Source organism: Dermatophagoides pteronyssinus, unplaced genomic scaffold (genome assembly GCF_027571235.1).
Source record: "Dermatophagoides pteronyssinus isolate colony J.1.1.1.1 unplaced genomic scaffold, Derpt_VIB-CSIC_2022.12 sq0002, whole genome shotgun sequence".
Taxonomy (NCBI): Eukaryota; Metazoa; Arthropoda; class Arachnida; order Sarcoptiformes; family Pyroglyphidae; genus Dermatophagoides; species Dermatophagoides pteronyssinus.
The window spans coordinates 2142864-2154322 of NW_027461526.1; the positions used below are offsets into that span (position 1 = coordinate 2142864).

The following is an 11459-nucleotide window of genomic DNA, read 5'->3' on the forward strand; positions in this document are numbered from 1 at the left end:
TTTTACTGTTTTTTGTTATATAAATTCTCACAATCAATTTATACGAAATAATTTCTCAATATTCTAATATCATCAACATGGAAAATACGAATAATGATAAGATTGTTAAGGTAAGTTTAAGATAATCATCGATAATTATGTTTAAAGCGAATCAAATCAAAATAGTCATCCATACATTATTATTGTTTAAATGGTTTGTATCGTACTATGGCTTCATTAGCTTCTGAAGGCCAAAGAATGTATCCGGGTGATCAAACCTATCGTTTCTATATGGGATGTTCATTGGCATTTGAGGGTCGTGTACAAGAAGCAATAAGGGAATTGGATCGTTGCGTCAATGATCGAGATTTAACAATGGCAGCTACATTGGCTCTAATTTATTCACATTCAAAATGTCAAGTTATTGGTTTGTATTTTCATTGTCGTATCAAACATAACTGACCGAATTGATAAAACACTCAATAGATAAAGATGCGATTGATTCATTGGAAAAGCGACTGGAACAATTAAAAGAACAATCTAACGAAACGGTGTGTGTGTGTGTATTTTTGTGAAAACTGATTTGATTAACAGATTTAATGAAACTTTCTTCTTAAACAGACATTATATTATGCAAGCTTATTCTTATTACTATCAAAAAAATTTGTCCAGGCCAGTCAATACATTGAACAATTGAATCAAAAATATCGTACATTTTTAGATGTAAGTAACATAAAGAATTAATTTCTTTTCTAATCGCCAAATTCTAATCGTTTCTAATTTCAAGGGTAAAGTTCTTTATGGTTGGCTAATTGTGCATAATGCCAATAACGATTCGATGGATGAAAAATCTCTAAAAAGCTATTCACATTTATTTGAGAAAATGTATGTATTTAAATTTTCATCATATTATTTTCTCTTTCTCTAAATTATCTGTTATTTTAAATGTTAGAAATGAACCTGATGTACTGATTATTTTGTCCAAAGTGGAAGAAAAGTTACATAACTATTCTGGATCTATTGAAAAACTTAATCATGCAATTGCTATGTATCCAAAGTTTTTGCCCGCTTTGATTGAGAAGATAAAAGTTCATGCTATGTTAAAAGAATTCGAATTATTGATGGACGCAGCATTTCGATCATTAGTTTTGGATAAACATTGTATTGAACCACATCGGTATTCTATCATATATTACTTAGCCTGGGATTTCAATGAAGAATCTGTAAGTTTAAGAATTGTTTCTTCAAACTTTGTCTAGTTTTATTGATTTATTTAGGCTTTGTCAAAAATTCGAGATCTTATATCATCGTTAGAATTACGTGAACCAAAAAATGCTTACCTTTATTATGAGAGCTCTAGACTTATATCTCGACTGGTAAGTAAAATTAGAATTTGATGGATTCAATTTCGATAATGATTTTGATCTTTTGATAAGGCTTTGAATAATCAGAATATTCTGATGCATTCTTCATCATTGATTGAAAGGGCAGTTTTTTTGGATCCAACAAATATTGATTATATCTGTGAAAATGCTTTTCAATGGGCTTTATTAAGTAAGTAGATTTTAACATTTAACTGTTTAACCAAAATCCTTTTGTTTTGCATAAACGCAGAGCGTTTCCAGGAATCAGAAAGACATTACAAAAATGCAATGAAAATAAATCCGGCTGATTCTAAGCCTATCTCGGGGCTATTAATGACTAAATTAATGCAACATGATCATGATTTAATGGATGGAAATGTGGGAGAAGATGACAAACTCAATCTGTATAAAGTATACGAAGAGATTGATCAATTGGAAGAATTCAATAGGACTACAACTGGATTGACAACTGTCAATGTAGGATCGAAAAATGAAACGATTGATCTTCTACCACCACAACAAGATTTACTTTATCTATGCGTAAAATCTCGAGTAGGTCGCAAACAACATGACAATGTCAAATTGATCGAAAACTATTTGTCGCAATTATTCAATCATTATAACCAACTTAAGGTATAAAAAAATATTGCAAATGGTTTCAATCTGATTCCAATCTAATGATCATTTTATCAGGCCAATCCAATCTCGGTACAATTCTATTCTAATCTACAAATACATCATGTTATGGATATTGTACAAATCTGTACATCTTTATGTGCACCGGAACCATTGGTACGAGGACAGCAAGTTCCCATGTTTCTTTATTATGCACAACAATTCATCAATGTATTGGCAGCAGTCATTCCAAATCATAAACAAATAATTTATCGTATGGCTATGATCAAATATTTGTCCGGAGAGATACGATCAGCAGCGAATCTAGTAAATCGTTGTCTACAATATGATGGCAAATTCATCGATTTATTCATATTAATGGCAAAAATATCTATATACGATCGTAACTTTAAAACAGCTAATCAATGTTTAGAAAATGCTCTTGTTCTTGATTTTAAGGTTTGTTTATTTGTCAAAAATGATTGGTTACAATTTTCTTCTGATGTCATTTATATAAATTTAGATACGTAACGACATTTCCTATATAATTTCTAAATCCTCGATATTAAAATTCGAAAGAAAATATACTGAAGCATTACAGTTAATGAAGGATGCATTACAATCAACAAATAAGTCAACATTATGTGATCATTTCGATTCGATTGATGTTGAGCTATTACTTTTGCTAGAAATGGTCGACATTCATTTATTACTCAATAATACTGTACTTATTGAAAAAAAACATATATCTAACTTATTCATTTATTCTGATAAATTTTTCCACCAAATAGATTGAAGCAAGAAAAATTGTAGAAAAATTAATACAACAATATACATCGGATTATAGTGGAGGAAAACAGGAACAACGAGCACGAATTTATCTATCGCAGGCAAAAATCGATTGCTATTCCGGTGATTATGAAGCAACATTACAAACATTACGTAATATAACGGCAACAATGAGTGATGACCATTATATTCGATCAAGAAAAATGATGGCAGCCATTTATCTCAGCAAACATAAAGATCGAAAACGTTTTATCGAATGTTATCAGTAATTTTGATTTTTAGCTAGTAGTCCACTTAAACCTAATCTATGTATTTCCTTTTTTTCAAGCGAAATTGCCGAAAATTTCCCATCACAACAATCACAATTGATGCTGGGCGATGCTTATATGCACATCCTACAGGTTAGTGTAAACGAACAAAATTTTACTTTGTTAATAATTGAAATCAAACAGCCTGAAAAATCCATTGAAATCTATGAACAAACTGTGAAAAAAAATCCGAAAGATTCTACACTTGTACGCAAAGTTGGTCAAGCATTGATCAAAGCTCATTTCTATGAACGAGCAGTTACCTATTATAAAGCAGCTATTAAATCAAGTGGCCAGATGCCGTCTTATTGTTATGATCTAGCGGAATTGCTTCATCGTCTTGGTCGTGATGACCAATGTAAGGAAATTATTGGTCAAACTACTAAATTATTTGATGCAAACAAAAGTCAGTTATTATTAAATTTTGAATTTAGCATGAAAAAATATGGAATTTTTTTTCTTATAGATGAAATGGATATCGATACTCATATTATCAAAATAAGAATATTCAATCTATTGGCCAAAGTTCATAAACGGTCAGGTGATAAAGGAAAAGCTATTCAAATATTGCGTGATGCTCATGATGAAAATCAAAAGTAAATTAGTAGACTTATGTTTTCGGCCATATTTAATGTTTCTGAATCTGATAGACTGATGCGTCGTTTACCCGTTGAACATCCAGATCGATTGGAAGAACATCGAAAATTTTCAATCAAGTATGTGTTGCCCTATTGAACATTTTCATTATCATTGTAATTATCCTATGTTAGTCTAAGTGATCAGTTAGCGGATCTGTTGTTGGCAGCCGATTATGACAATAATCAACAATCAGCATTGCAGATATACAAAGACTCATTATCATTCGATAGTTGCAACGATGAAATATATCTGAAAATGGCTAAAATGGAAATGAGAAATGATCATTTTGATCAAGCTCATACGTATTGTACAAACGTTTTGAAAAATAAACCCAACATGGAAGAAGCATTAATGGTAGGTGGATCATTGTTTTGTTTTTAGTTATTTTTTTCCAATTATTTAATATCCAGATGATAGCCGATATTACATTTCGTCAGGCAGATTTTGAAGGTGCCCTTAGTCTCTATCAAGAATTGTGGAACAAGAACAAAAGTATAATCTAATTGTTTTGAAAATGTCATTAATTTAATTTGGAATTTAAAGCTAATTTTCGTTCGCTGATGCATCTCATAGATGCCGCTCGGCGATGTGGTCAATTGCAAATAATATCCAGTCTTTTGGAAGAAGCAGGCAAAAAATATAATGATGAAAGGATCAACGATGATAAAACGGCCAAATCGTCAAGTGAAGCTGGATTCTACTTCTGCAAAGCTCTTTATTACTGGTATACAGGTAAGTGAAAACTGTTCACAATCTCATTGCCTGATTATTCTTTATTATAGGCGATGTTAATGAAGCAATCAAATATCTGTACCCGATTCGTAATGATGCCCAATTTGGAAAGGAAGCAACCATTTTAATAATCGAAATTTGCATCCATTCTGATTCGATCACAACGAGCAATAATAATTATTCTATCGCAGATTCCTCCAACCAAGATAGTCAAAGGTTTAATTTGTTTTGATCAAAATTACTCTCTAAGCTAATTATCAATGTAATCGGTTTAGGCCAAGTTCAATTTCATCGAATTCGACATTGAAAACGGCTGAAACCTTAGTCGAAGTATGTGTAATCATTAAACAATTATTTATCATTCAATTGATTTCTGTTTGACAGATATTGAAATTGCAGAATCCGGAAGACTTTCAAGTACATCTGCTTAACAATTTGGTATTGTTGGCAAAAAAGCAGAAAAACGATGCCGAGTTTGTTCTTTCCGATTTAATGAAATATTTGAGCAACGAACGTTACGTATGTAAGAAAAATCTTTTAAGTATTCTATTGATAAATTTATATTGTCAAGTGTGATCATTCGGCCCTTATCTATGGCATGGCTATGGCTTATATGACACTAAAGCAAACACCTAAAGCACGAAACCAATTGAAACGAATCGCTAAAAATAATTGGAAATATTCAGAAGGTGATTACCTGGAAAAAGCTTGGCTATTACTGGCTGATATTCACATACAATCAAACAAGTTTGACAATGCCAACGAACTTTTGAAACGAATTCTTCGCTACAATCGAGTAAGATAGATATTTTCGATAAAAAACATTTAGTTTGACTTATATAATTCTCGTTTGTAATCATATTCGATTGTATAGTCGTGTGCGAAAGCATATGAATATAGTGGTTACATAATGGAAAAAGAGCAATGCTATCGAGATGCTGCTTATAACTATGAACAAGCATGGCATTTTTGTAACCAATCTAATCCGACTATCGGCTATAAATTGGCATTCAACTATATGAAAGCAAAACGTTGGCCTGAAGCAATTGAAATCTGTCAAAAAATACTATCCCGTTATCCGGACTATCCAAAAATCAAAAAAGACATTCTTGATAAATGTATTGCTATGCTCAAATGCTAAAAATAGGGGAAGGTTTCGTAATTATTGTTCACATGATTCTTATGTCCCTGGCAATTCGTAGAATCATGCCAATTAGTGACTTTTTTATTTTACACACGAATGTCATTTATAAAACATTGAAAAAAGTGACAGTAAGATTTTTACTTTATAACTAAATTAATCAGCTTGTATGAACAAAAATAGATTCGATTATTTTAGCTATAATTTCAATTTGCTAACAAATACAATTGTAATTAATTGAAGATTGTTTTTTTATCGTTGACGATTCCGTAAATTGTAGCTCGGTTGTGTTTTGTTTTTGACAAAAGATTCATTATATTGTTGGCCAGGTTCTTTCGATTTTTTTTGTGTATTTTCATCTTCATCGAGTGATTTCTCAGGCGTTATAGAATCGCGAGAATCATGACGAATAGAAACTCCACTATCAACACTCAATTTTCTGCATTCATCTTTTTTGTTAGTTTCGTTAGATTCCTGCTGCTGTTGCTGATGAAATTCTCTGCTATCTTCCAATTCGTCAATTTGTCCGGCAATGACTTTGTATAAAAGACGAATGGCAAACTGTGTAATTGAAAAAAAATTAATCAATTTCAAATGAATTTTTAATTGTACCGACCGAAAACCAATAGAAATTCATAAATAATATAATCCAAAGCATGATGACCAATAATGTCATGAACGGAACATGTATCCGTAATCGTTCCAACTGAATCGATGACATATAAATAACTTTGATCGGAAACCAATACAAGCGATTGGTGATCCTAGTAGACATTTAGAAAAATAAAAATTGATAATGTCCATTAAAAAAAGAAGAATAATATTACCATGTAACAAGAAAAGCGATAAAGCCAATGTTGACAAATATCTCTGCGGATTGGTATGTGTGGCCATGTTGAACTTTAAAATAACGAATTAATTTGGTTGCTTCTAATAATATATCGCAGCCATCATGCAAAAACAAAGTGACCAAGCCAGCCTTATGACTTCTACATCACGGAAAAAATAAAATCACTAAACAAAATGACATCGCAAAATTGCTTACTTGTTACAATATGAAATGAATATCAGACCAACACAAATTATATGATGTAACATTAACGTGTTCGTATCTTTTCGTCGCTCATCGACCATCAATGTCGTATAAAGGGAATGCAAGTAAAAGCTTAATTCGACCATATACAATAAATAAGTGATCGAATCGACGGGATTGTTGATAGAATAATCTTTTGGATAGGGAAATAAATATAAATAAATAAAGCTGGATTGTTATAAAACAAATGCACTACATACTAGTCCAAAAATTAGTCGGATTATAGAACAACTGTCCGCTATGCTGAACAAATATATAATAACTACTAGTAATCCAAGTAAAAAGATAGAACAATAATTTCCATGAACTTTCTGGAATTTTCGATGCATCTGTTGGTCCGATTCCACATATTTTTGTGATCGGCATGAATACATATCGAGTCATTAAATAACGTCCAACTGTCAATGCGATGCTCAAAACGATAACAAAAATAATGTCGAATCGATTTATTTGTCGCAACATTACAGCCAAATCCAAATTAAATTCTTGGCTGAAATAATTTTTTCGTTTTTCTTGTTGTTGTTGCTCTCGTGTTTCTAATATCGGAAACAATTCTTGATATAAAAATACATACAGATTTTGATGAAAATAATTGATGGAATCTCGTATGAAATCCACATAGCTGATATTTAATCCTTGGTTGGTCATCATCATAGAATCAATCACATTCGATCCATTGTTTGTTGTTTTTATGATCATCGTTTCCATATTATCCGTCTTATCCATTGTTTTGATACAGTTCAAAGATGAAAATCTATATCACTTGATTCAATAATTCTTTTATTCATAAAAATGAAAATATTTAGAGTTCAATTTTTTTTTGATAATTTGTTAATGTTCAATTTTCACAAAAAAAATCTTTAATCGCTATGCCAAGCATTCAATGAGTTGATGAATATAGATGCTTCCTGCCTCTAAGTACGTTGATCTGTTGCTAATGAGAAAATGATTCCTGTTTTTGTCCGCACATCGACCAAGACTAATCTGACTGGACGGTCATCATAATTAAACGGCTGGTAAATCCAGTTTAGCAAGTTTTTTCCAAGTAATGACCATCACCTGTAGATGACACTGTAATACCAAGATAACTGGATATTGAATATGACGATTGTGTGTCGTAACATTAATAGATGATAGCTTCACAAAGTTGGACTGTTCCAGTCCATCAACCTTATTCATTCATTATTAACAATTATGGATTGAATCAATATTGACTCAATGAATAAACATGAGCAAATACAATGGCAATGTTTGTCTAAGTCTCTGCAAGATTTATTGTTCCTGGAGCATCACATAACCTATGATTTTTTTTCATAACTCTATTCAATTTTATTCAAGCCCAAATATTGGTTACTAAAAATAAATTCAGATAGATGATACTGTTTACTTCTTGCCTTATTCTTTGTCTATTAAAGTTCAAATTTTTTTATTTACATTGCATATTGGCTTCATTTTCAATAATTTTAAACGAGAGCAAAATGGAATTTATTCTAAAATTTAAAAATAATATTGTAAACATTATGAAAAACATTTTCGCAGATGATGATAGTCAACAACATCAATCGCATTGATGCATTATAAAAATTTTTTCATTATATTATGGACAATTGTTCCATTCATTGATCCAATGATTTAGATTATCATAAAGATTGGCGCCATTTTCGCATGGTACATAACCTTCATTGGTTACATTGTAAATATTTCGGTAATTGGATTCGGCCAACAATGTTATTCTTTTCTGAGCATGTTTCGGAATTTCGATCAACCATTTCATACGGCAATCATTACAACGAAATTCACATTCTGGTTCAAGGTATACACGATTGGTTGATTTATCCAAAAATGGTGCAAATATTTGTTCATCCAAATATTTCATATTCCAATAGCAACCACCGATTTCAGCGAATGATAAATGAACAGGACGTTGGGCACCATTCATGGCCATAAATGCAAAACTATTCTCATTCAAATTGTTAGCCACCATTGTTAAACGTAATGGATGAAAACTTGTGTAATTGGTAGCAAATGCATATTTGTCTACTAAAATAATGTTGTTGCCATCGATTCGTAAGTCTTCCAAATTAGGTAGATTAACAAATGCAAATGATCCTATTGCTTTAATGTTGTTACCGTATAAAACAATTTCTTTTAAATAAAATTGATTTTGAGCGAACGCCATTTCAGGAATATATTCGACGGTACAAGACCAAACAAAAAGACTACGAAGATATTTAAGGCTATTAATAGCTTCGAAAGTTTCGGGTAATCGATCATTGGCGAAATTCGCACCTGATATTCGCAGCTTTTGCATTGTAGAATTTGCAGGAAATGCATGTCGAGAAATATAACGAAGTCGAGATGCCTGTTCAATATGTAATTCGGATATTGCTACATCACCGAATGAATTAAGTGCTAATTCAGTCACGTTTCGTAGGATGACCTCATCAAAATACCATCGTGGATGATGTTTTTTTGATGAACTGCTTTCATTCAGTGCTTTCATTGCAACTAATTTTTGTAAACGATTAAATATATTGGTCACATTGTAAACAATTCCACGTTGATTAATACAACGAATTTGCAATAGTTGTCGATCGATCCCGAATGGCATTAATTGATCTTTTCGTACATTACATTCACATGGAAAAATGATTTCTGAAAATAAATCTCAACGATAATTCGATATGATTTTATATTTGCGTGATTACTTACCTTTTGGAGGACAAATATTCTTACGAGAGGCAATATGTACTTCTGTAAGATTTCGCATCAATCCTAATGGTGCTTTCATTGGTTGAGTTCGGTATGGTTCCAATCCAGTATTGTAGGCATAAAAATATTTTAATGAATTTGTGACCAATTTAAATGAAGCCGGATGAAGATGTTTCAATTGTGGAGCATCTTCGATGATTAAATGTCGAAAACGAATATCGGCAAAAAAATGCTTGGTTATTTTACGAACAGCATCCATATTGGTTAGATGTAACCAATCAAAATATTTTGAGTGACGATTGCCTAAACGTTTACTTAAACGTAATAATATGTTTTCAAATCTACGTTCATATTTAAAATCCGACCCATTACATCGCAATAATGTTCGAAAGAATAAATCATTATGATGTTCAAGACATTTGCAGGGACGGACAAGTTCTGTAGGCGGACAACCAATATGTTGTTGTGGACGAACATTGACAAATGAATCTGCCAGTGGCAAGAAATGTTCATCTGTAACCGTTTTGTTGATAATATTGGAATCACTTGAAGCAGCAAACATTTGATTTGATTTTGGAGGTGAAGTTATTATAACTGTTGAATCATTCGTTATGGATGATACAGATCTACCTATTATCTGCTGTCGATGTAAGTGATGATGATCGCGACCATTATAAAGATTATGATATTTTAAGTAACGACGATTATCAGTCAATGATTTGGCTGCAGTGTCCGAAAAAAAAGGGGAAGGCCATGATAACGATATTGTTGAATCATCTAAATCATAAGATGCTGCCGTTCGATCAATAGGCCCAGTATCGATCAAGAATAATAACATTAATTGTAATTCGAACATTTCAACAATTCGTTGATGAATTCTATGAAATGTGATCATCATTTCTATTCACTATAAACAGGTTCGATTTGAAATTTTGTTGACAAATATCCTTTCCGTTCGGATTTGTGTCCGATCCTCCATGGAACGAATGAATGTCGTGATCGTCAAACATTTATCGCGGCCAACACCACTTGGCCGTCGTTGTCATCATGACAACAGTATTATCTATTCGAATAAGATTCAGATGTGATGTATGTAGTTTATGGTGAAATAAAAGAATGCAATAGATATGTCGTTTGACAGGCAACGATTGACAATCGACAACAAATCACATATATATTACATACACACGCGCGCATATTGTTTGGCCAAAATATCTGAATCTTGTCATCATCATCATCATTCGTCATTTTTCCTACTCTTTTCATGATGTCAAACCATCTTTATATCAATAGAAGATTGGTTGTCATCCTATTCGTTTTCTTGTCCAAAGTATGGCTTATCTGCATCCCATCCCATTGTAAAACTTTTAGCATTTATTATCATTATTTTCTTTTAAACAAAATCCATATTGTCATTCTTGTTTTTTTTTAAAGAAAGGTACGGGTTTCATTTATTTTATTTTCTCTCATATTCGTTTGGTATCCGGTATGAAAACAATCTATACCGAATAGGAATGTAATGAATAAAACAAAATTGGCCTCCGAAACATCAAAAAAATAAAATAAAAATAAAAGGATTTAAATCACGCATGTACCACGCGTTATTTAGACTATAGATAGAAACTTGGTATTATTTTGGCACGATTTCGATCGCCCGATATACGAACATCATAATGCGTATATCTCAAAGAATTTTTTTCAATAGATTATGTTTAAAAAGCCTTATAAATAGCCTGTAAAGGCGTTGGTTTCCATTTTCAATAATAATAATAGTAATAAATATACATGATGATCATATTGTACCATAATCAACTAAAGTAGATTGATACAAACGAAAAAAAAATATCAACTATATCAGCCCAACCAAATCGATCCGCATCAACAATGACGATGGAAGATTACTTTCACCATCATCATCATCATCATGAATGTTTTGTCATTTCGATTATAATATCATCACAATACATTGATTCATAATACAAAAAATTCATTCATTTTTCGCAGTGCATTACTCCGATTATTTTTTTCATTCATTTTAGTCTGAATAGAAATGGGATCGATATTATTATTATTATTTTGTTTGTATT

The 11459-nt window shown here is 31.6% G+C and overlaps 3 protein-coding genes across 5 annotated transcripts; 1 reads left to right on the forward strand and 2 right to left on the reverse strand.

Annotated features, from left to right (window-relative positions):
* Positions 1-4: 4 nt before the first annotated feature.
* On the forward strand, positions 5-5809 carry LOC113798378 (tetratricopeptide repeat protein 21B-like). Of its 3 annotated transcripts, none has more exons than XM_027348905.2 (24): positions 5-110; positions 166-406; positions 466-530; positions 601-702; positions 767-864; positions 932-1202; positions 1257-1355; positions 1416-1533; positions 1594-1976; positions 2037-2417; positions 2482-2682; positions 2750-3012; positions 3076-3148; positions 3200-3461; positions 3522-3651; positions 3706-3771; positions 3826-4048; positions 4105-4186; positions 4238-4426; positions 4477-4642; positions 4702-4756; positions 4811-4945; positions 4998-5222; positions 5301-5809. In XM_027348905.2, exons 1-24 carry the CDS (start codon positions 78-80, stop codon positions 5565-5567), a joined length of 4128 nt encoding a protein of 1375 aa, XP_027204706.2. In that variant the 5' UTR covers positions 5-77; the 3' UTR covers positions 5568-5809. The 3 variants fall into 3 exon arrangements, with proteins under 3 accessions (XP_027204706.2, XP_027204714.2, XP_027204723.2); XM_027348913.2 differs by having other exon boundaries at positions 4268-4426; XM_027348922.2 differs by having other exon boundaries at positions 30-110; positions 221-406.
* LOC113798399 (ceramide synthase 1-like) lies at positions 5673-7386 on the reverse strand. Its single transcript, XM_027348933.2, has 5 exons — positions 6861-7386; positions 6613-6793; positions 6395-6556; positions 6184-6331; positions 5673-6128 (listed from the first exon to the last, which is right to left on the reverse strand). Exons 1-5 carry the CDS (start codon positions 7384-7386, stop codon positions 5820-5822), a joined length of 1326 nt encoding a protein of 441 aa, XP_027204734.2. The 3' UTR covers positions 5673-5819.
* A 732-nt stretch (positions 7387-8118) lies between these two features.
* LOC113791079 (uncharacterized) lies at positions 8119-10866 on the reverse strand. The gene is made up of 2 exons (XM_075824903.1): positions 9373-10866; positions 8119-9315 (listed from the first exon to the last, which is right to left on the reverse strand). Exons 1-2 carry the CDS (start codon positions 10268-10270, stop codon positions 8258-8260), a joined length of 1956 nt encoding a protein of 651 aa, XP_075681018.1. The 5' UTR covers positions 10271-10866; the 3' UTR covers positions 8119-8257.
* Between the last annotated feature and the right edge of the window lie 593 nt (positions 10867-11459).